This window comes from Cyprinodon tularosa, unplaced genomic scaffold, assembly GCF_016077235.1.
Source record: "Cyprinodon tularosa strain WSP-4 unplaced genomic scaffold, ASM1607723v1 ctg780, whole genome shotgun sequence".
Taxonomy (NCBI): domain Eukaryota; kingdom Metazoa; phylum Chordata; class Actinopteri; order Cyprinodontiformes; family Cyprinodontidae; genus Cyprinodon; species Cyprinodon tularosa.
The window spans coordinates 37,263-62,124 of record NW_024039541.1 but is presented as its reverse complement, the minus strand read 5'-3'; the positions used below and the strand labels follow the sequence as shown (position 1 = coordinate 62,124).

At 43.6% G+C, this 24,862-nt stretch overlaps 1 protein-coding gene across 1 annotated transcript in view; it reads left to right on the top strand.

The window, feature by feature from the left end:
* The first annotated feature begins 4,626 nt into the window (after positions 1-4,626).
* The window catches only part of LOC119773742 (LIM homeobox transcription factor 1-beta-like), a 45,488-nt gene continuing 25,252 nt past the window's right edge, over positions 4,627-24,862 (top strand). The window contains exons 1-2 of the mRNA XM_038270867.1: positions 4,627-4,915; positions 5,598-5,784. Of these exons, the coding sequence (XP_038126795.1) occupies positions 4,792-4,915; positions 5,598-5,784 (311 nt within the window). The 5' untranslated portion in view covers positions 4,627-4,791. The remainder of the gene's footprint in view (positions 4,916-5,597; positions 5,785-24,862) is intronic.

The window sequence follows — 24,862 nt, the reverse complement described above, 5'->3', positions numbered from 1 at the left end:
TGGAAGATGTCTATTGCTGCTACCACAGAGGATCTCACTCTCCAGATGAAAGATTCAGATGAGCTAGAATGAATAGAAGGGGGAGAGCGTAGCCGCCTGTCACAGCTACAGTCCAGATGACGTCATACACACGCAGCTTTGTTTTTAATTCAATTTCAATTCAATTCAGTTTATTTATATAGCGCCAAATTCACAACACATGTCATCTCAAGGCACTTTACAGTTAACCAGATCATACAGTCAAATTGATACAAAGTTTTCTATCTAAGGAAAACCAGTTGATTGCATTGACTCATTGACTCAAATACAATCCCCCACACTAAGCATGCTTGTAGCGACAGTGGAGAGGAAAAACTCCCTTTTAACAGGAAGAAACCTCCAGCAGAACCAGGCTCAGTGTGAGCGGCCATCTGCTGAGGCCCACTGGGGTTCAAGGAGACAGAAGCAGAGATACAAAAAGCAGCTGTAAAAGGCGGCCCCGTCCAGGAAACACACAGCCAGGCAGACGAGCTCCAAGGCAGCTCCCATGCCAGAGGATGAAGAGAGCACATCCACTCAGTCACGGTCAGAGAAACAGGACCACACTGGAAAACAGGCCGATCTCCAACATCTATAAACAAGGGTGTTGATAGAAGCAGCACAGCTGATGTTTTTTTCCAGGATGACGTCACAGCCAAACAGAAACAGACGAGGCAAAGCTACTCTGAGGAAAAGCAGAGAGAGCAGAAGGTTAGAGATTGAACTAACAGATTCTGCAGAATATTTAAAAGATATAAATATAAAAAATCTAACTGTGGATGTCTGGGGGGCAGTGATTGGCCTCCATGTTCTGAATGCTGGCGTAGCCTACCATAAAGAATAGGCCTAAATGATGAACAGTTTATTTTGTGCCTTCAAGTCGTTGCCCAGAGGAAGACGTTACTGGATATAACCTAACGGAACAAGGGCGCAGATAGCGTGTACGTCAGGGGTGTTCTGACGTACACAGATTCGAATGACCCTCAATCCGTCCCCCCCACTTTTATTAAAAAAAAAAAAAAAAAACATACGGCCAAACTCACAGAAAATCAAAAAGCTTTTTCTAATTTACTGCTTTGCAACAACAACATAAAACAGTCAGATCATAGACGGGCAATCGTTTTGTTTAACTGCAGGCTGCCTGCGTCGTAGAGATTCTAATCTAACAGTTATCCTGTCTCTGGCATTTACGTCTCGAGCCTGGTTTCCATGGTTACTCAGACAGACAGTAGTGGCGGGACAGTTCCCAATTCCGGAGTCCGGACATCAACATGAGGCCAGCCAAACCGAAAAAACAGAAAACAATTGCATCCTTTTTTCGAAAAGCACCAACTGTAAGTAAACTGTTCATCATATCACCTTGCATTTTTTTGGTTGTCTGTTCGATGTCGCCGTGGAAAAAAGAGTGGAGACGGTCAGTGAGAATAGCGTGAAGAGAGGTGCCAATGTCATAAGGCGGGAGGCTGGGGGAATCGACTGGCATTTATTTATTTATAATTAAATCGACTGTTCCCACTTTTTCTGGAGTTGTTGGGGGTCTTTCAGAAATATGTAGGCTACAGTAGGCTACTTGAATCCGTATTTATGCCAAGCCAAATGGTTTAGGTTGTTACAGGTTGAATCATGAGAAAAACGAACTTCAAAGCTAGACAAATTCCACTACACAGGGGCGGATTTAGGAAATTTGGGGCCCTAGGCAAAGACAGGCATGGGGCCTTCTGAATTGAGAAGACAACATATAGAACAGACCCATTATACAGATACAGAAATTTTAATAGAATAGAAATTTGAGGATGTCATGTATCTTCAAGTTTGTCTATGTCACTGTAACTCGGAGGAAAGAATCTCTCTCTCATATATATATATATATATATATATATATATATATATATATATATATATATATATATATATATATATATATATATAATGTGTGTGTGTGTATATATAAATAAATAAAAGGTGCATGTCACAGGAAAGACTAGTGATGTTACAAATATGACAATTGCTTAAACTACAGAACAGTAAATTATTAAATCTATAATTAACATGGCCCTTAACATCCCCAGCTGTACACAATAACACACATTAAAGCAATGTTAATACAAAGCTGTAAAGTAGAGTGAGACGTTGATAATAACTTCCTTATGTTTTTTGAATGTATAAATTTAATTATAAAGGACTAAAACACCTAAAACTTATGGGTGATTTTACAACATTTAAAAGCCTGAGATTTTACTGAAATTGGGGCTACTGGGGCTCACTGGCCTTAGATGTAATGAGCGAACTGGAAGTGCTGAATACATCGCTCCAAAAAAGCACCCAGACATTGGAGGGCATGGTCTCTGCAGTCTCAGTTGTCCAAGAGAGATTACGGGACAAAAGAAAGCCAGCCCACTTTGAGGCAGTCTTTAAGGAAGCAGTGGATATGGCTGAGAAGCTGTCTCTAGAGCCCATTGCTCTATCTCGAACACATAGGCCCCCAAAGAGATATTCTGGGCCAGCACCTGCACACAATCCAGAATCTGCTGTGGAGTACCACAGAGTGGAGTTCTACAGAGTTCTTGACAAAGTAGACACACAACTTTCTTCATTTGAGGCCATTTATTGAAAAGCCATGTAAAGTACTTATTTACAAATTTGTTTTTGTATATATGTAGGCTTTGCTGTTCGTGTTTCTGTGTGTTTACAGCCTGCACTTAAAGTCAGTCCATGTTTGAATAAAACCTTTTTTTTTCACACGTCATGTGGCATGTTTGGTGAGTACTTGGTACCAATACATGTTATTTTCTTGCAATGATGGGCAATTAAGATTGATGGGTTGTCATAGCTGAGTAATAGCCAGTAATAGGGCTCGGGATCCACGTTGCATTGTGGGACGTCGCACCCATACTGACTGCTACGCAAACGTAAGCATAGCTCTGACACAACGTTGTTGTTGAAAGAAGAGACAGAAGTAGAGAGAAAAAAGATGTTAAAATCCCTAAAAGGATCTGGAATTTACCGGGACACATTAAATAGAGAAGCCAGGGACCGGTATGGTGACAAAATCAGCATTATTAATCATTTGGAATCATATAAAGTTGCAAACAATGAGTGGAGCACCGATGAGTGAGCGCCTATACTTCAAAACAGTTCCCAAGCTACAAGTCCTTGGAGTCTCATGTGCAGTTCATGAATGGATGGGTTCAGGAGCTGCAGATCATAAAGCCAGCAAACAGTGGGATCACAGTAATCCGTACGAAGGTAAGCTGTGATCAGACGGGCTCTGGAACCTGCTAGTTTAGCAACTGCTAACCGCTAATGCTAACAACCACTCACGCATGTAATGTACTTTTAACTAGCTGCTATGTGTTTCAAAGGTGTAGTTAGTAACGTTAACTGCCAACCCTCCGGGTTTCTCGCATATTTGAGCATTTTCCCGCTGCCGTTTTTATTATTTTACCGTAAAAGATCCCAACTTTGAAGGAAAGAAACACTGTAGGCTATAAAATAAAACCGTGCATCTTTAACTTAGCAGAATGAAAATGCAGGGAACACACTCTCAATGACATTGGAATACTGTGGAAAGTTATGTTCGGTCGTCTTACAGCCGCGATCCAAGCTAGCCGACGACTCTTTATCTCTGACGCTTGGGCTCCATGGTTACGCCTCCAGTCAGGAAAGCGGTGGAAAGTTAACCCATTTTCTATGTTTCCATGGCGATCATGTGTTGCGCTGTTACAGCCCGCAATACAGCAACGGTTTACCATGGTTGAAATCAAGTTAAGGTGAAATTAATAAAATTAAAACACGGCTGAGAGGGAGTACAGTACGCGGTAGTCATAGGCAGTAGTCTGAGCCGCGGTAAAAGACGCATTCAACATGGCGGCGACGCGAAGTGCTTACGTCACGATGACCAAACCCTATAGTAACTGTCCCCCACAGTTTCAAAAACCTATCTGCGCCCCTGTAACGGAATATCTTCAGAACGGCTCCAAATGACACTAAACTCAGATGGGAGAGTAGAACATGATGGAATAACGGAAAATCAAGGACCCAATGGAAAAAAAACGAAATTCCCCTTTAAAAACATGACAGCATGGATAGTTTGTTTCCCTCTAAATTGCCTTGAAGCCTTTTTTTAAATAAACATTTAAATTTAAAAAATAAAAACGAAACTAGTTCTTAGAAAAAGTAGATTATAGGTTTATGATGTTAAAACCCTAAAATAACCTTTTATAATTACAGAGATATTTTTTTATATTTTAAATAGGCCTATTTTAATTTATTTGTTCAGTTTTTTATTTTGCTTTTGTGTTAGAATCATAACTTACTCTTGAAAATATCTGTCACTTTTTCAAAGACAAATTGAAAGAAATAAACAAAATAGTTTTAGTTTATTCGATGTAAAAGAAAACAAAAACGCCAAAAAATAAAACAGTGCAATAGATAGGCTAATAAATAAATGAATGAATAGATCGATCGAAATGTGAAGATGATTTTCTTCTGTAAAGCTCGCGTCTATATTTAGGCTTCAGTTTCTCGCCCCGTGGAGGCGGATCCATCCGCGGCAGAGTGTGGCTGTGGGACCAGGAGGAGGGCTTCAGTTGGTCTCCTCCTGAGGAACAGAGCGGCCTTCATTTGGGCATCAGGCCGCCGCTGCTCGGCCTCTTCTCTGCGCACATCTGGATCCCCCACATCTGCAGGGCAGAGGTCTCCCCAGAGCTTCCTGCTGCGCTCCACTGGTTCCCCAGCTGATTTCAGGTCAACAGGACCCGAACCTGATCCTTTATGGAAACTACTACACCTGCGTCGCGCGCAATAGGGCGCGAGGCGGCGATCAGCGCGCGCGGCGCCGCGGAGGGAAAGATGCTGATCGGGGATCAGCCGCGCTCCTCTGTGCGCAGCTCTGCTGGTGAGTTGAGCTCGGTCTGAGCTTTGGAGGTTTCATTCTGCAGGGAATCAGTTTAACTTCAGCCTCTGCTTTGATCTGAGTTAGAAACTTTTGAAAGAGTCTGAAACATTTAAAAGGATATCCAGGATGATAGTGTCCACAGTGAAATACATGATATAATCATCATTTATCATAGTGGATCAATAAGGTAGGCTATTATAAAAATAACCGGATTATTAAATAAAAAAATAATTTCCCTGCAGAGAAATATTTTTTTATTTTTGGTTTAAAATCACAAATAAAAGTCTGAAGGTTTTAAATCCTTTAATTCAGACCAGCATGATGATAGAAAATGGAAACCTGAGGAGCAGGATAAAAGGAGACAATGTTGCAGTGTTAAAGTAACATTCAAGAGTACATTTGGTCCAACTCTGAATTAGTGTTGGACCAAATGTACTCTCAAAGTGTTACTTTAACACTGCAACATTTACTAAGGAGCCAATGGAATGACAGCATTTAATCTATTTTTTCCATTTCTATATCTGAAGAAAAGCAGTTTTATTTCCAAATACCTCCCGAAACAAAGCAGATATTTCCAGAGCTTCAGTGAAGCCTCATGGATTCCTGTTTGGCCCCAGAGAGAAGCTCCTTCCTCAGGCTCCTCTCTCTGGGGCCTCCGGGCTGATGCTGTCTCCCTCCCCAGGCTGGGACTCTCCTCCTCGGGCCACGTGTGAGGGCTGCACGCGCATCATCTCGGACCGCTTCCTGAAGAGGGTCAACGGCGCGTCTTGGCACGAGGAGTGCCTGCAGTGCGCCGCGTGCCAGCAGCCGCTCACCGCCACCTGCTACTTCCGGGACAGCAAGCTGTACTGCAGGAGCGACTACCGGAGGTAGGAGGGTAGGGCCCGGGGCCCGGGGACCGGTCTGCGGTGCGGGGAGCTGCGGGAAGCTGCGGGGCTCCCGCTGATACTCAGATGATCACAGTAGAAAGGATCCGATATTTCAGACTCAGAAATAGAAATAAGGCAGGGATGGATTTGTTATTTATTTACCGGGAAGGACTGAAAATGACTGATTTAAGCCTGAAGGCCTGAAATGCTGCAGTTCCAGTTATTCCATTTATTTTGAAGGTTTTATAGTAAATCATTCAGACTCTGATCTTCTTCCAGTACTTCAAATATTCCCATTTACTCGTTTTCCTGATATTTTTACACGCAGCAAAATGATCTGTTTCACGTTTCTGAATTTTAGAAATTTTAGAGAGTCATTTTCATGCAAATCTTCAGCTGGTAATTCATCTTTCTGCTTTTTCATACTGACTCTCTCTGATTAATTATTGCACAGATGTAAACCTTTAGAGCAGAACTGGGTTTTTTTCTGTATTTTTTCTTTGTCCAGCATTTAGACAAAGTGACCAGTAATAAAATGATGTTATTATGATAAACAGAAACCAGAGTAGAAAACCAGAAAAAAACATGTTTGCATTTTTTCCTAAACAAACAAAAAGGAAAAATTTATTTGAGAGCAAATAAAAAAAATAAAAGAAAAATCCATAAAACTGATTAATTAAAACATTTCATCCCATCAGTGCAGATATTTTCTGGGCATTTCTAAAATAAATGAAGCATAAAAAAGCAACAAATAAGCAAAGAATAATTCCCTGAATCCTACCTGTGGTCCCCTGGGCCCCAAACAGCAGGGGGGCTGTGGCTCCGCCTACTTTGCCGAGACAGCAGCGGTCAGATTTCAGGTCATGAAGTCTCCTTCTATGGCTGGAGATGCTGAGCAGAGCCGGCCACAAGCCCCGCCCACAAGACATTCATTTCATTTTTCCATCATAATAATATAGTGATGATGATGATGATGATGATGATGATGAAAATTTCATCTCAGGTCACTTTCCAGTTCACCAGATCATCCAGTCAGATTGATTCAAAGTTTTCTATCTAAGGAAAACCAGCTGATTGCATCGACTCATTGACTCTTCAGCAATCCCTCACACTAAGCATGCTTGTAGCGACAGTGGAGAGGAAAAACTCCCTTTGAACAGGAAGAAACCTCCAGCAGAACCAGGCTCAGTGTGAGCGGCCATCTGCTGAGGCCCACTGGGGTTCAAGGAGACAGAAGCAGATAAATAAACTGAATTGAAATTGAATTGAAACATGGACCCGACCAGATGAAGCTACTATGAGAAAAAGCAGAGAGAGCAGAACGTTAGAGATTGAACTAACAGATTCTGCAGAGTGGGAGAATAGAGATAGAATGAAGCAGAATGATGAAAAAGGGGTCCCTATGTCCTCCAGCAGTCTAAGCCTATAGCAGCAGAACTATAGGGATAGATCAGGATAACCTGAGCCACTCTAACTAGAAGCTTTATCAAAAAGGAAAGTTTTAAGCCTAGCCTTAAAAGTAGACAGGGTATCTGCCTCACGGACTAAAACTGGTAGTTGGTTCCACAGGAGAGGAGCCTGAGAACTAAAAGATCTGCCTCCCATTCTACTTTTAGAAATTCTAGGAACCACTAGTAAACCTGCAGATTGAGAGCGAAGTGCTCTGTTAGGAACATAAGGAACAATCAGATCTCTGATATCAGATGGAGCTTGGCCATTTAAGGCTTTATATGTGAGAAGGAGGATTTTAAATTCTATTCTGGATTTAACAGGAAGCCAATGAAGAGAAGCCAGGATAGGAGAGATATGATCTCTCTTTTTCATTTTCATCAGAACTCTGGCTGCAGCATTTTGGATCAGCTGAAGGCTTTTAACTACAGTTTGTGGACTTCCTGATAGTAAAGAATTACAATAGTCCAGCCTTGAAGTAACAAATGCATGGACTAGTTTCTCAGCATCACCCCTGGACAGGAGATTGCTCATTTTTGCAATATTCCTCAGATGAAAGAAGGAAATTCTAGAAACCTCTTTCATCTGGGATTTAAATGACAGGTCCTGATCAAAAATAACACCAAGATTATTTACCTTATAATCTGAAATCAGTTTAATCCCATCCAAATGAAGTGACTGGCTAATCAGCTTCTTTTTCAGAGACTCTGGTCCAAAGACTATAACTTCTGTTTTGTCTGCATTCAGAAGCAGAAAGTTAAGAGTCATCCTGGTTTTTATGTCTTCAAACATGCCTGTAATCTATGTAATGGGTTAGCTTCATCTGGATTATAGACAGATATAGCTGGGTATCATCAGCATAACAGTGAAAATTAATCCCATGCTGTCTAATAACTCTACCGATTGGGAGCATGTATAAAGTAAAGAGAATTGGTCCTAGCACTGATCCCTGTGGTACTCCACAGTACCACAGATTCCCATAAAGGGAATTTGATATCAGTTTAGGGCAAATTTGTCTGGATGATAAGGAATGGAGAGAGAACCGTCCCCTGTGGTGCTCCTGAGCTGCTGGATCAGACAGCTGAGCCTTCAGTCTACCAACCTGTGGTCTGTGTGTCAGGTAGTCTTTGATCCAGGTGGTTGTTGATGCCTCCACCTGAGTCTGCTGGAGTTTCTCTCAAAGTCAGTCAGACTGAATCTGGAGAAATCAAAGACCATGATCCTCACAGTGCTGCCTGCCTTGGCTAAATGACAGCAGGTCGGTTGAAGCAGGACCTTCTCTAGGACCTTCATTATCTGGTTGTCAGGGCAGGAGGTCTATAGTCACTGAGGACCGCTGGCTGAGTCTTCTTTGGTCCTGGATCAAGGCAGGAGGTCTATAGTCACTGAGGACTGCTGGCTGAGTCTTCTTTGGTCCTGGATCAAGGCAGGAGGTCTATAGTCACTGAGGACTGCTGGCTGAGTCTTCTTTGGTCCTGGAACAAGGCAGGAGGTCTATAGTCACTGAGGACTGCTGGCTGAGTCTTCTTTGGTCCTGGAACAAGGCAGGAGGTCTATAGTCACTGAGGACTGCTGGCTAAGTCTTCTTTGGTCCTGGAACAAGGCAGGAGGTCTATAGTCACTGAGGACTGCTGGCTGAGTCTTCTTTGGTCCTGGAACAAGGCAGGAGGTCTATAGTCACTGAGGACTGCTGGCTGAGTCTTCTTTGGTCCTGGAACAAGGCAGGAGGTCTATAGTCACTGAGGACTGCTGGCTAAGTCTTCTTTGGTCCTGGAACAAGGCAGGAGGTCTATAGTCACTGAGGACTGCTGGCTAAGTCTTCTTTGGTCCTGGAACAAGGCAGGAGGTCTATAGTCACTGAGGACTGCTGGCTGAGTCTTCTTTGGTCCTGGAACAAGGCAGGAGGTCTATAGTCACTGTGGACTGCTGGCTGAGTCTTCTTTGGTCCTGGATCAAGGCAGGAGGTCTATAGTCACTGTGGACTGCTGGCTGAGTCTTCTTTGGTCCTGGAACAAGGCAGGAGGTCTATAGTCACTGAGGGCCAATGGCTGAGTCTTGTTTGGTCCTGGAACAAGGCAGGAGGTCTATAGTCACTGAGGACTGCTGGCTGAGTCTTCTTTGGTCCTGGATCAAGGCAGGAGGTCTATAGTCACTGTGGACTGCTGGCTGAGTCTTCTTTGGTCCTGGAACCAGGCAGGAGGTCTATAGTCACTGAGGACCGCTGGCTGAGTCTTCTTTGGTCCTGGAACAAGGCAGGAGGTCTATAGTCACTGAGGACCGCTGGCTGAGTCTTCTTTGGTCCTGGAACAAGGCAGGAGGTCTATAGTCACTGAGGACCGCTGGCTGAGTCTTCTTTGGTCCTGGAACAAGGCAGGAGGTCTATAGTCACTGAGGACTGCTGGCTGAGTCTTCTTTGGTCCTGGATCAAGGCAGGAGGTCTATAGTCACTGAGGACTGCTGGCTGAGTCTTCTTTGGTCCTGGAACAAGGCAGGAGGTCTATAGTCACTGAGGACTGATGGCTGAGTCTTCTTTGGTCCTGGAACAAGGCAGGAGGTCTATAGTCACTGAGGACTGATGGCTGAGTCTTCTTTGGTCCTGGAACAAGGCAGGAGGTCTATAGTCACTGAGGACTGCTGGCTGAGTCTTCTTTGGTCCTGGAACAAGGCAGGAGGTCTATAGTCACTGAGGACCGCTGGCTGAGTCTTCTTTGGTCCTGGATCAAGGCAGGAGGTCTATAGTCACTGAGGACTGCTGGCTGAGTCTTCTTTGGTCCTGGAACAAGGCAGGAGGTCTATAGTCACTGAGGACTGCTGGCTGAGTCTTCTTTGGTCCTGGAACAAGGCAGGAGGTCTATAGTCACTGAGGACTGCTGGCTGAGTCTTCTTTGGTCCTGGATCAAGGCAGGAGGTCTATAGTCACTGAGGGCTGTTGGCTGAGTCTTCTTTGGTCCTGGATCAAGGCAGGAGGTCTATGGTCACTGAGGACTGATGGCTGAGTCTTCTTTGGTCCTGGAACAAGGCAGGAGGTCTATAGTCACTGAGGACTGCTGGCTGAGTCTTCTTTGGTCCTGGATCAAGGCAGGAGGTCTATAGTCACTGAGGACTGATGACTGAGTCTTCTTTGGCCCTGGATCAAGGCAGGAGGTCTATAGTCACTGAGGACTGATGGCTGAGTCTTCTTTGGTCCTGGAACAAGGCAGGAGGTCTATAGTCACTGAGGACTGATGGCTGAGTCTTCTTTGGTCCTGGAACAAGGCAGGAGGTCTATAGTCACTGAGGACCGCTGGCTGAGTCTTCTTTGGTCCTGGAACAAGGCAGGAGGTCTATAGTCACTGAGGACTGATGGCTGGTCCAGGTCTTCCACATTCAGGCAGGAGGTCTTCCACATTCCTGGGTCAGACTAAGGGGGGAGAGGTGCTGTCACTGAGGACTGCTGGCTGAGTCTTCTTTGGTCCTGGATCAAGGCAGGAGGTCTATAGTCACTGTGGACTGCTGGCTGAGTCTTCTTTGGTCCTGGAACCAGGCAGGAGGTCTATAGTCACTGAGGACTGATGGCTGAGTCTTCTTTGGTCCTGGAACAAGGCAGGAGGTCTATAGTCACTGAGGACCGCTGGCTGAGTCTTCTTTGGTCCTGGAACAAGGCAGGAGGTCTATAGTCACTGAGGACTGCTGGCTGAGTCTTCTTTGGTCCTGGATCAAGGCAGGAGGTCTATAGTCACTGAGGACTGCTGGCTGAGTCTTCTTTGGTCCTGGAACAAGGCAGGAGGTCTATAGTCACTGAGGACTGATGGCTGAGTCTTCTTTGGTCCTGGAACAAGGCAGGAGGTCTATAGTCACTGAGGACTGATGGCTGAGTCTTCTTTGGTCCTGGAACAAGGCAGGAGGTCTATAGTCACTGAGGACTGCTGGCTGAGTCTTCTTTGGTCCTGGAACAAGGCAGGAGGTCTATAGTCACTGAGGACTGCTGGCTGAGTCTTCTTTGGTCCTGGAACAAGGCAGGAGGTCTATAGTCACTGAGGACCGCTGGCTGAGTCTTCTTTGGTCCTGGATCAAGGCAGGAGGTCTATAGTCACTGAGGACTGCTGGCTGAGTCTTCTTTGGTCCTGGAACAAGGCAGGAGGTCTATAGTCACTGAGGACTGATGGCTGAGTCTTCTTTGGTCCTGGAACAAGGCAGGAGGTCTATAGTCACTGAGGACTGCTGGCTGAGTCTTCTTTGGTCCTGGATCAAGGCAGGAGGTCTTCCATATTCCTGGAACTGTCTCCAGGGTCAGACTAAGGGGGGAGAGGTGCTGTAGAGTCCCACAGAGCTGCTCTGCTCAGGCCTTCAGGACTCTGACTCCATCAGGAGCTGCTGACTGATTACCATCCAGTCTCTCCTGTTGCCTCTTTACTGACTTCTAGAGACAGACAGGTGGAAGGTGGAGGGAGCAGCACCACCTGCTGGTCTGGCTGATAATAGAAGCAGGAGAGTGAATGTCAGAGCAGGGCAGGATGTCCATGTGACTGTGGGCAGGAGAGGAAGATGCTGAGTTTCTTCCTGAACTGAACCAGTTGAAGAATGGATTCAGTTCATTGGTTCTGTCCAGACCTCCATCTATCTGATCATCTTTCTGCTTAAAGCCTGGGATCTTTTTTATTTCTGACCGCACATCTCTGATATTCACATTGATTTCCTTTCCACAGATAGTGACTCCCAGTCTGCTGCTTGCAGGGCTTCTTCAGCTTCCTGTGGCCATATTCTTACATTTTTTATGCAGGTTACATGGCTTACACTGAGCAGAGAAAAATAGATTGTGATCTGATTTCCCAAGAGGAGTTTTACCTTCAGAGACGTAGGAGTCCTTAACTTTTGCATAAAAGTCCAAAGTTTTTTGTTTTTTTTTTGCAGTGTAGCAGAGAGTGAGGGTGTGATTAAAATCAGCAGTTACTGCCAGAAATTAATTTGGCTGTTGTGTCTGTAGCTTAGCAACAGCTTAACTGATGACATCACTCAAAGTATCAGGAACAGCTAAAGGTGGAATGTAAACGGTTTCTAAAACAACACTGGATGACATCATCTGTTGTTCTCTAACACTTCTTTGAGTTTTCCAGCCTTCAGTAAATCTCTGATGCTTTTACCGATGAAAGCTGAGCTTTGGTTCATCGATCCGTTTCTGGACCAGCCTGGAACCAGAACTCTGCTCACTGTGGTTCTGTATCAAAGCGGGGACACCCACGTTCCCTCTTTGGATGCAGAAAGGAAATAAAGTCTTTCACATATAGGAAGTTTGATGGTTGCATTTAAAACGTTGGGCTAAACGTCTCTCCTATGATGCTCCTGGCAGACACACCTGAGCCGTATTACCTGAACTGGATCTGCAGCAGCCATCTTCATCCAACTCATTCTGACCGTTTATACTGAACGGCATAAAGAATGGTTCGAATACTTTGAGATTATTTTTATTTGAAATATTGATCTTATTACTGCATGTAGATAAAAGTTGTACTTTTATTTATTTATGTTGTGTGGAAATAACAGTGAGTTAAGTGGAAGATTGGTGTTAGGAATAAACAACAGTAGAAATATTAACACATCAGCTTTTAGACTTTTATTGATTTCTGGAAAACAATTACAGCAGCCATAATGTTTCAGTCATTAAACAAAACGGTACTTTTTAATAAATCAATGTCTGAGGACATGTGACCCTCTCACAGCCTTTAGCTTCACTCAGACCAGCAGGTCGGATAACAAAAGGAAAACCTTCATTTAAACAATAATTTCTGCCCAGTTTGTACTTCAGGCACACTGTAGGGGTTCAGGTCCAGGTTTTAAGGCAGACGCTTTATTTAATGTTTGAAATGAACATGAATTTAGTCTTTATGAAGAGCGTGAGATGAGATGCAGGTTATTGATGGGATTTAAAGGGCAGCCTGTTTTCTCAGACCGTCCTCTGCTCTGCACCTGCTCACCGTCTCTTTTCGCCCAGGTTGGGTCAGAGAGGAAGAGGCATAAATCACTGCAGTGAGATAACGATGGGAGGAAGACGACCTGAGTGTGTGAAGCTAGCATAACGTGAGCAGGCGATGAAACCCGATCCACAAAGTTTTCCTGAAGGCATGTTTTTCCAGCGCCGGGCTCAGCCGTTGTATTCAAACAGAGCAGAGCTTCAAGTAGCTCCTGCCGCTTTCTCTGTTGTTTTTTGGGGGTTGACTTTGCCCTCCCCCTCCTGTTTACTTTTGCCTGGGCTCCCAGGAGGCACAGGGTGTAGCCAGTCCTCGACAGCCTGCAGTGTCTGGGCTGAGGATTTACTCTTGTCTCCTCACCTGCAGGGGTCTCTGCTTAGATTAATGCTCCACACACAGGGACCTCGGGTTTCACATAAAATAAACCAGCTTATCCGCATACCGCCTTCCCTGATGATGAATTATGATGGCGACTTCAGCCAGCATAGAAGACATGAAACATACGAGACGTAACCCCATGTCAGCTCCACCTCTTAGTGCTCCAAAAATATCTCCACTTTCTTTAGATGTATGGAGGAACAAGAACAGACACATGAAAGCATTTATGCTTATTTATGAATCATTTTGAAAGAGCAGAGGAATTAAGAAACAACTTTTGAGGAGCTTCTTAGATTGTTTTTGCTCAGTAGGAAAAGAAAAGGACAACATGGTGAGACCCAGAGAGCAGCTAAGAGCTTCGATTATAGTGATGCAGTCTGGAAGGAGGTTCATTGTTTCAGAAGGACCAGTCCGACCCCACAGACAGCTGATGGTCCAACAACTACAGAGAGACTTTAATGGATGAACCAAAGACAGAACCTGAAGCACAGAAAAGAGAGAGTCATGGTCTGTGTCCAGATCTCTGCTGCACCCTGATCTTCACCATCACAGAACTCACCAAGATTCCTACTTCATGTTAGACGGTTCCTGAGAAAAACGTGAGACAATCTGAAAAAGTACCAGAGTAGAAGTGGACCCTGAGCTAGAATGGAAATATGATCCACCAGGGACCGGCTCGGAATGAAGAAGGTCCACATTTTCTTCAGATGCTGGTGTGCAACTAGACCCTGATCTAACAGGCAGACACCAGGAGGAGTGGACACATCGTTCTCTGACAGACATCAGAAACCAGTCATCACTTTGTCTATCGGTTGACAGCCATGTCTCTGTGTGCTCGCTTTGATGACCCAGTCACCTGCAGCCCACTGGCCACCATGTTGTTCCAGGATGTGGGTCAGCTTTAAAGGAGCGTTTTAAGCAGCAGTTAATCCGGAGGTGGAGGATGAAGTCCAGTCAGCCACCAGTAGACTCTGACCTAGCTGACTGAGGATCTTCATCAGCATACAGTCAGGATCTTAGCCGTAATCTCTTCAAAGATGGCGCTGCTGCTCAATCGTCCTTCACTTCGCATCCCATCACAGGGCGCTGGGCTTCAGCCTTTCTACCTTATAATGAGCTCCTACTTCAGATCCTCGTCTTCTATCTTCTTCTTTACTCCAGGCTGTTGGCTTTTCTGGGAAATTCTCAGTTTTTTTATTGAGTCTTGGCCTTGTAGCATTCACCGCAGAATAAGCATGTACCCTAGCAACAGAGGGCAGTTGCTTTCATTGGATCATTGTATTTGCTGCAGTCTCTCATATATCAAGGCTGCACATGGAAACAGTGGGAAAGAAAACTCCTCTTTAGCAGGCGGAAATCCCAGGAGGAACCAGACTCAGTGTGAACAGAAATCTTCTATAACTGACTTGGAGTTTAAAGTCGAATGGAAATCATATTTAAATGTCAAATCATTCTGGTTTAAACATGTATATATTCTCTTTATCAGACCATATTGTCCCAAAAGTTAGAAAATTTCTATTAAAAAAAAGATCCTGTCTTAAATCTGTGTTTTTTTCTCGTTATCTTCTGCAGGCCAGTTAGTTCTTCGTCAGCCTGAACACCTAAATTCAGCCAATCATATATCAGCGGCCATCTGTCAATCACATGTTTTCGGTCATAGCATCTTGATTCATGTGTCGCAGCTAATATACGCAACGGTTGAAACCAGAATCCTTTCCTTTCCCATTGAGTTGCGTCCCAGTGTTCACGGGGATGGACATCTGTGTCTTCGGCAGGCGTAGAGCTAACAGAACTGGCAGCGTTGCGAGGCGAGGGCTCAAACATGTACGGCTGGAAGCCTTCTACACCAAACCAAGCTTCTGTCGCCCTGGCGTCCTCTTCCACAACATCTTCGTCCCCGCTTTCCTCCTCTAAATAAAAAATGGATGACGGAGGAGACTCATCCACGACCTCCGACACTAAACTCTCCTCCTCTTGCATGTTTCCTCTGTCCATAGCGTTCCTTGACAGCGTCGTTTCTAAGTCACCAATTTAGTGCTACTTGGTCCCAATGGAATTTCTAATTTCATATCTTTTTAGATTTTTATCTGTTATCAGAGAACAAGTGGTGCTAATTCACCTTTACTGAACTGAATTCTTCACCTGCTGCAGTGATGAACCATTGATACAATCATGCTAAAAGAATGCAGTCCTCAGAAACATAATTTAATCATAAATTAGTAATTATAAATTATCTGTAAGTGTTTCTACTTTTCCTAAAGCCAACAAAATATGAATATGGTGATAATTAGAAACAACCCTTTGTTAAACTAAATTTGAAATATTTTTAAATATTTAAAAAATATTTATTATATTCATGTTTTAATTGAAAAAGTTATTTTTACTTTACTTTTTGTAGAAAAAAAGTCTTATTTTAGATTCTTAGAAATTAAATTAACACAAACTTATTGATCATAGCATTTTCTAAATAAGCTTAAAAAAGATTAATTTATAGAATGTTTTTTTAAAGAAAAGGGAGCTATAGATCTGCACACTGAAATAAAAGCAAATATTTATAGAAGTAGGACATAAAAAAGGTACTTTTTTTAAGATAATTTATTAATAGAATAAGATGCTTATATTAAAATGTTGAAAAGAGAATCTCCATGATTTTATTTATTGTGCATAAAATCTTATTTTAAGGAGAAAAATATTGTTTCTCTGTTGGTGGATCATCTTATTTATCTGCTCAAATTAAAAGCAAATATACTTTAAAAAAACAATCTTAATTGATTTTTAGATGAGGTATTTTTTCTGTGCAGTGATGAGACGGTTTGATGTTAGAGAGGAAATGAGGTTTTTGTTTAGCGGAGTCTGTGTGGGCCTTCTGTCATCGACCGCAGAAAACAAGCAGCTCTGCTGAATGTTTTTACCTCCAAACCATCATCTCTCCATAATCCTGAGATTTCCTGAGAGGAATTCAATTAAATAAAAAAATGCTTTATTAATCCCAAAGGGACATTAAATTAAATTAATAAATGTTATTAGTATATTAAGAAATTAACCATGCATCATCTAAAATGAAATGAAATTAACTTTAAATTAAAAAAATCATTAATAAATTGGAGTAAAACTTTTTTTGTAAATTATTTGTAAATAATGAAATTTATTTACAGTTTTATCCTGCTGAGAAATTCTGGAATAAATTCATAAATTTCTGTTTCAAACAGGAAAAAAAAAATCTGCCTTTTTGTTTTATTTCTATGAAATAAACGAACCATCAAAACCGTCAAAACAGAAGTGTATTCTCCATTTATTTAAAACATGAATGTGTTTAATATATAGACCATGAAGGTTATGATAATTAGGCAGGAGACGACGACCTAAGGATGTTTTTTATTTTTATATTTAAAAGATTTCCATTTCTGTTTAGCTGTCGGTAAAACGTCGACTACATTTAGCAGAAAGAAGGAAGAACATTTTCTTGGCCGGACTGCGACAGACGTGGCTTTTTGGCCGCCCTCCCAGAAAGCAGCTCAAACATTCAGGGCAGCCCAAACCCCCCCGCCCCCCCACCACCACCCTATACTGCTCAGAGGAACAATCACAGCGTTTTTACTGATGTCTGTGGCGTCTTCGGGACGGACGTCCTACTCCACCTGTAGACGTGCTCCATGTTCTGCTCTCAGTCTGCTTAACATGAAAAAAGTCAGAATCACATTTTTATCTCATTAGAAAAAGACCTTCAGTGTCCTGGTAACCATTTATGACATAATTGGTCCAATAATTAATGACTGATTAATGATAATATGATAAATTATTATTACAAGTTGGATTTAACTGTAAATAATAGAAAATAAATATATTTATCTGCTGCATTTTTTTCTTATTTTTCTGTGAAGCTGATTTTTAGATCAGTCGATGTTTTCTGTTTAATTCCAGTATTTGTGTCATCAAGTCCAGCTCTTGTTACAGTTTTTTTTTTAAATTGCTATGACACAGTTTTCAATACATTTAACAGGTTTCCTAAGCTCTTAACGCACCAACACACCTAAAACACACAATTGGTGAAACGGTTAATTTCATGTTCAAATTCACACATTTTAAACTAAACTCCAAAACTAATTTTCAAAATACAATAATATACTAACACGCCACATCATGTCTAACAAAACACTGCAAACATGTTTCAAAATCACATAATTAATCAAAACAATAACATGAGTTCTCTTCCAACAGGGACATTTAGTCAATCATAACACAATGACAAAAAAACACCATCATCTGCTGAAATGACAGAAACTGCATTATTTTAGATCTGTTAGGTGCCCTTATATAATAGACAGTAACTGTACAGGGACACACCTGTGTTTTGCACATGCATTTTCATTCGTTTGCTGCAGAAAGTAGCTTTACAGAATTTACATTTTATGAAACAAAAGACAGAGACAGAATTGCTGCAGTAAACGTAAATACTTTATTTGCAAAAGGAAATTACTGCAAGATATACACTTAGAAATACTCTGGAAAACCGGAAAAAGAAAAATAAAAAAATAAAAAAATTTAATTTACTCATCCACATCACACCTGATATCTTCTCTGCCAAGGCATCGTGGGAAGAATCTTTTTGCATGTCTTATCCACCCCTGGCAGTGTTCAGCTGTGATGTCTTCAAATGCAGCATCCATTGCATCTAGGAGAGACATTTGGTCATGTGGACGATGGTCAAATACCTTCCATCTCCAGGCTGAGAAAAAATCCTCAATGGGGTTGAGAACAGGAGAGTAAAGAGCAATGAAATGGGATATCATCCTTGGATGGGCATCAAACCAGGCTGTAATGTACGGGAATGGTGGAATGCCACATTGTCCCATGTGATCATATATATTGGCAAATGGCCTCCCAACTGCCCCCTTTCTACCACTGGCACCGGTCTTTCATGCAGGTCTTCTAAAAAAGAAGAAGGTGGTCGGTGTTGTAGGGGCCAATCTCACATTTATGCAGGAGTACAGCATTGTTGGAGATTGCGGCGCACGTGGTGATGTTGGCTCCTCTCTGGCCCGGCATGGCAACATATGATCATGTGATTGAAATATCAACACCTGAGTGTGCTTCCTAGATGGGAATCAGCTGTGATTTCAACAATTGCATAAGATCAATGAGCTGTTTCTTATTACCAATTGAATAAAATACAGGGAATATATTTGTGTTTCAATTCAATATGAAGAGTTGTTCATCTTGATTTTAGCCTGTAAGTTTAGGTTTAGAACTTGGTGTTATCTGTTCTGATATTCAGTGTTAAAGCATTGGTAAATATGGCTGTAAGGAGAAATGTGAACAGTATAGATTACACATGCAAAGGTAGTGCTAACTCTGTTAAGAGTTTTGGGAAATTGTTAAAAGTATTGAAAAATCTGTCATAGCAATTGTAAAAAAAAAACTGTAATAATACAATAATAAGGCTGTAGGGTTATGGAAAGCCGTAAGGCGGTAGGGTTAGGGCTTTCCATAACCCTACCGCCTTAGAGCTTTCCATAACCCTACCCCCTAGAGCTTTCCATAACCCTACCGCCTTAGAGCTTTCCATAACCCTACCGCCTTAGAGCTTTCCATAACCCTACCCCCTAGAGCTTTCCATAACCCTACCGCCTTAGAGCTTTCCATAACCCTACCGCCTTAGAGCTTTCCATAACCCTACCGCCTTAGAGCTTTCCATAACCCTACCGCCTTAGAGCTTTCCATAACCCTACCACCTTAGAGCTTTCCATAACCCTACCGCCTTAGAGCTTTCCATAACCCTACCACCTTAGAGCTTTCCATAACCCTACCTCCTTAGAGCTTTCCATAACCCTACCACCTTAGAGCTTTCCATAACCCTACCACCTTAGAGCTTTCCATAACCCTACCACCTTAGAGCTTTCCATAACCCTACCACCTTAGAGCTTTCCATAACCCTACCGCCTTAGAGCTTTCCATAACCCTACCGCCTTAGAGCTTTCCATAACCCTACCCCCTAGAGCTTTCCATAACCCTACCCCCTAGAGCTTTCCATAACCCTACCCCCTAGAACTTTCCATAACCCTACCCCCTAGAGCTTTCCATAACCCTACCCCCTAGAGCTTTCCATAACCCTACCGCCTTAGAGCTTTCCATAACCCTACCCCCTAGAACTTTCCATAACCCTACCCCCTAGAGCTTTCCATAACCCTATCCCCTAGAGCTTTCCATAACCCTACCCCCTAGAGCTTTCCATAACCCTACCCCCTAGAGCTTTCCATAACCCTACCCCCTAGGGCTTTCCATAACCCTACCGCCTTAGAGCTTTCCATAACCCTACCACCTTAGAGCTTTCCATAACCCTACCGCCTTAGAGCTTTCCATAACCCTACCACCTTAGAGCTTTCCATAACCCTACCTCCTTAGAGCTTTCCATAACCCTACCACCTTAGAGCTTTCCATAACCCTACCACCTTAGAGCTTTCCATAACCCAACCACCTTAGAGCTTTCCATAACCCTACCACCTTAGAGCTTTCCATAACCCAACCACCTTAGAGCTTTCCATAACCCTACCGCCTTAGAGCTTTCCATAACCCTACCCCCTAGAGCTTTCCATAACCCTACCCCCTAGAGCTTTCCATAACCCTACCCCCTAGAACTTTCCATAACCCTACCCCCTAGAGCTTTCCATAACCCTACCCACTAGAGCTTTCCATAACCCTACCGCCTTAGAGCTTTCCATAACCCTACCCCCTAGAACTTTCCATAACCCTACCCCCTAGAGCTTTCCATAACCCTATCCCCTAGAGCTTTCCATAACCCTACCCCCTAGAGCTTTCCATAACCCTACCCCCTAGAGCTTTCCATAACCCTACCCCCTAGAGCTTTCCATAACCCTACCGCCTTAGAGCTTTCCATAACCCTACCGCCTTAGAGCTTTCCATAACCCTACCACCTTAGAGCTTTTCATAACCCTACCCCCTAGAGCTTTCCATAACCCTACCCCCTAGAGCTTTCCATAACCCTACCCCCTAGAGCTTTCCATAACCCTACCCCCTAGGGCTTTCCATAACCCTACCGCCTTAGAGCTTTCCATAACCCTACCACCTTAGAGCTTTCCATAACCCTACCCCCTAGAGCTTTCCATAACCCTACCGCCTTAGAGCTTTCCATAACCCTACCGCCTTAGAGCTTTCCATAACCCTACCACCTTAGAGCTTTCCATAACCCTACCCCCTAGAGCTTTCCATAACCCTACCGCCTTAGAGCTTTCCATAACCCTACCCCCTAGAGCTTTCCATAACCCTACAGCCTTAGAGCTTTCCATAATCCTACCGCCTTAGAGCTTTCCATAACCCTACCACCTTAGAGCTTTCCATAACCCTACAGCCTTATAGCTTTCCATAACCCTACAGCCTTAGAGCTTTCCATAACCCTACAGCCTTATAGCTTTCCATAACCCTACAGCCTTACGGCTTTCCATAACCCTACCGCCTTAGAGCTGTCCATAACCCTACAGCCTTACGGCTTTCCATAACCCTACCGCCTTAGAGCTTTCCATAACCCTACCGCCTTAGAGCTTTCCATAACCCTACCGCCTTACAGCTTTCCATAACTCTACCGCCTTAGAGCTTTCCATAACCCTACAGCCTTACGGCTTTCCATAACCCTACCGTCTTAGAGCTGTCCATAACCCTACAGCCTTACGGCTTTCCATAACCCTACCGCCTTAGAGCTTACCATAACCCTACCGCCTTAGAGCTTTCCATAACCCTACCGCCTTAGAGCTTTCCATAACCCTACCGCCTTAGAGTTTTCCATAACCCTACCGCCTTAGAGCTTTCCATAACCCTACCGCCTTAGAGCTTTCCATAACCCTACCCCCTAGAGCTTTCCATAACCCTACCGCCTTAGAGCTTTCCATAACCCTACCGCCTTAGAGCTTTCCATAACCCTACAGCCTTAGAGCTTTCCATAACCCTACCGCCTTACGGCTTTCCATAACCCTACAGCCTTACGGCTTTCCATAACCCTACCGCCTTAGAGCTTTCCATAACCCTACCGCCTTAGAGCTTTCCATAACCCTACAGCCTTAGAGCTTTCCATAACCCTACCACCTTAGAGCTTTCCATAACCCTACCGCCTTAGAGCTTTCCATAACCCTACCGCCTTAGAGCTTTCCATAACCCTACCCCCTAGAGCTTTCCATAACCCTAATGCCTTAGAGCTTTCCATAACCCTACCGCCTTAGAGCTTTCCATAACCCTACAGCCTTAGAGCTTTCCATAACCCTACCGCCTTACGGCTTTCCATAACCCTACAGCCTTACGGCTTTCCATAACCCTACCGCCTTAGAGCTTTCCATTACCCTACCACCTTAGAGCTTTCCATAACCCTACCGCCTTAGAGCTTTCCATAACCCTACAGCCTTACGGCTTTCCATAACCCTACCGCCTTAGAGCTTTCCATAACCCTACAGCCTTACGGCTTTCCATAACCCTACCGCCTTAGAGCTTTCCATAACCCTACCACCTTAGAGCTTTCCATAACCCTACCACCTTAGAGCTTTCCATAACCTTACCGCCTTAGAGCTTTCCATAACCCTACCGCCTTAGAGCTTTCCATAACCCTACCGCCTTAGAGCTTTCCATAACCCTACCGCCTTAGAGCTTTCCATAACCCTACCGCCTTACGGCTTTCCATAACCCTAGCTCAAAGGCGGTAGGGTTATGGAATGGCCTGAATGGCATCCAGAGAACCTACTCTTTGGTTGAACCTCCAGCCCAGTCTAGGAGCTACAGGTGGTTCTCTGATCGATTCTCTAAGCTTTTTATGTTGTTTGTTTGTAAAGATCTTACCTTCAATGATGCTCTTTATCTCATCGGTTGGTGTTAGCTTGGCCGAGGTTTTGGAGTGGCAGCCTGATGCCAGCAGGCTGTGGAGAGCCATACTGTTAGCTCTCATGGCCCCCCCTCCACAGAACCTTCATAGAGTAACTAAAGCGTGCTCCCACTGCCACGCCAGAAGAGCAAACAGCAGAGGGACTGGAGATGTTTCCAGAAGCTTAGTCAGCTCAAACAGCAAGCAGTCAGATTTAACAGACCATCATCTATAAACTCTGATCAGTGGAGTGAAGGTGAACTCAACAAGATATTTCATTCCTCTGGTTCCTACTTTTATGGTTAGTTTACTTCCCCCAGTAAAACGCTGGTCTGCTGGTGCTCTGAACTTCTCATGAAGGCTTCTGCCTCAGAAGAACCTACATCAGATGTTTAGAAGTCAGACCAGCTGCTGCAGACTGGATGCAGAACATAGACTGGATGCAGAACATAGACTGGATGCAGAACATAGACTGGATGCAGAACATAGACTGGATGCAGAACATAGACTGGATGCAGAACATAGACTGGATGCAGAACATAGACTGCTTGCAGAACATAGACTGGTTGCAGAACAGAGACTGAATGGAGAACCGAGGCTCTGTAGCAGCTCCTTCTTGAAGGATAATGATGATGATTCTTTTAAAAATAAAGTTTTGTAGGTTTCAGCTTAGCTGACACATATCAGCTTTGTGTTTTCATTTCAATGGTTTCCACAGTACTGGTGCCTTCAGACCAGATATAATGTCTCTGGCTACTGCAGTGGGTTCAAATAGAATTCCTATTCAAACCGCGCGGTGCAGCGTCCAGAAGTGAACTCTACGCAGTGAGAGCGTTCACTGCCCCTCCCCCACCTGCTGCTACCAGGTAGAGCTGAGGTAAAACAGCATGGAGAGAGAGGAGCGCTGATGGCTGAAGATGAAACCAGCTGAACTTCTCTATGGACTCGGGACACAGCAGCCATCAGGGACTGGATGGAGAAGAAGCTTTTTCATTTAAAATGGAATCCAGAGAAAACAATGTTAACAAAGGTAGAAATAAGGAATGCAGTTTGAATTCAGTGTTAATTGTCCTCACTCACCTCCAGCACAGAGCAGGTCCAGAGCAGCGGATCTGGGAGAACTGGTTTACGAAATATTAAACCATCATTCCAGCCACAGTTTCTCTGAACCTTCAGAGATGTTCTTTATCTTCCTCGGCTGAACCAAGCTGCCTCAGCAGCAGCCCTCTGCAGCTACTCAGCCCACAGATATTCAGGCAGGTCTGCTGAAGCACTGAAATCCATTTCCTCTACCTACTTTTGATTTTACAGTGTGCCTTATGAAGAACCCCTCAGGGGCTGGATTTGGCCGTTTCTATGGCAGCCTGTCAAACACCACCCTGTATTGTTGCTCCTACATCTTGTGTGGGGCAGCTTTCAGACTGACATGAAACTTAGTCCAAGATTCATGAAAAAGGTGTCCTGTCTTCTCTTCAGCTTCCTCTTGGATGGGCCTTAACCTCTGGCCCTGCACCCCATGTCCTCACAGTGTTCAAGCATCTTACAAAAGCATAAAGGGCTACAGGATTAAAGGGAAAAGGCAGCTGGAGGAATGGATGAAGTGGTAAACAGACTGTTTGTGTTCCTTTGCTGTTGTCTTGTTTGTTCTCCCTCTTGAGGAGCTGGATGATCTAATGGAAGAGGCTGGCGGGGACGGCAGGGGCTTCCAGTGGCAGCTTGTTGGGGTTTTAATTAGTTGGAGTTCTCAAAAGATGATTGTGAAGGAGGCAAAGGAAATAAAAGCAAGCTTCATTGAGTGGAGCGGCACTGTTTGCTTAGCCAAAGCTCAAGAAGTCAGAGAAAGGCCAGAAGATTCAGTGGGGAGCCAACCAGCATGTTTTCAAACAGCCATTAACCAGTCGCACTACAGGTGCTGGTCATAAAATTAGAATATCATGAAAAAGTAGATTGATTTCAGTAATTCCATTTAAAAAGTGAAACTTGTATATTATATTCATACATTACATACAAACTCATATATTTCAGATGTTTATTTTGTTTAATTTTGATGATTACAAATGACAACAAATGAAAATCTCAAATTCATCATATCAGAAAATTAGAATATTACTGAAGACCAATAAAAACAAAGGATTTATAGAAATGTTGGCCAACTGAAAAGTATGAACATGAAAAGTATGAGCATGTACAGCACTCAGTATTTAGTTGGGCCTCCTTTGGCCTGTATTACTGCAGCAATGCGGCGTGGCATGGAGTCGATCAGTCTGTGGCACTGCTCAGGTGTTATGATAGCCCAGGTTGCTCTAATAGTGGCTTTTAGCTCTTCTGAATTGTTGGGTCTGGTGTATTGCATCTTCTTCTTCACAATACCCCATAGATTTTCTATGGGGTTAAGGTCAGGAGAGTTTGCTGGCCAATTAAGAACAGGGATACCATGGTCCTTCAACCA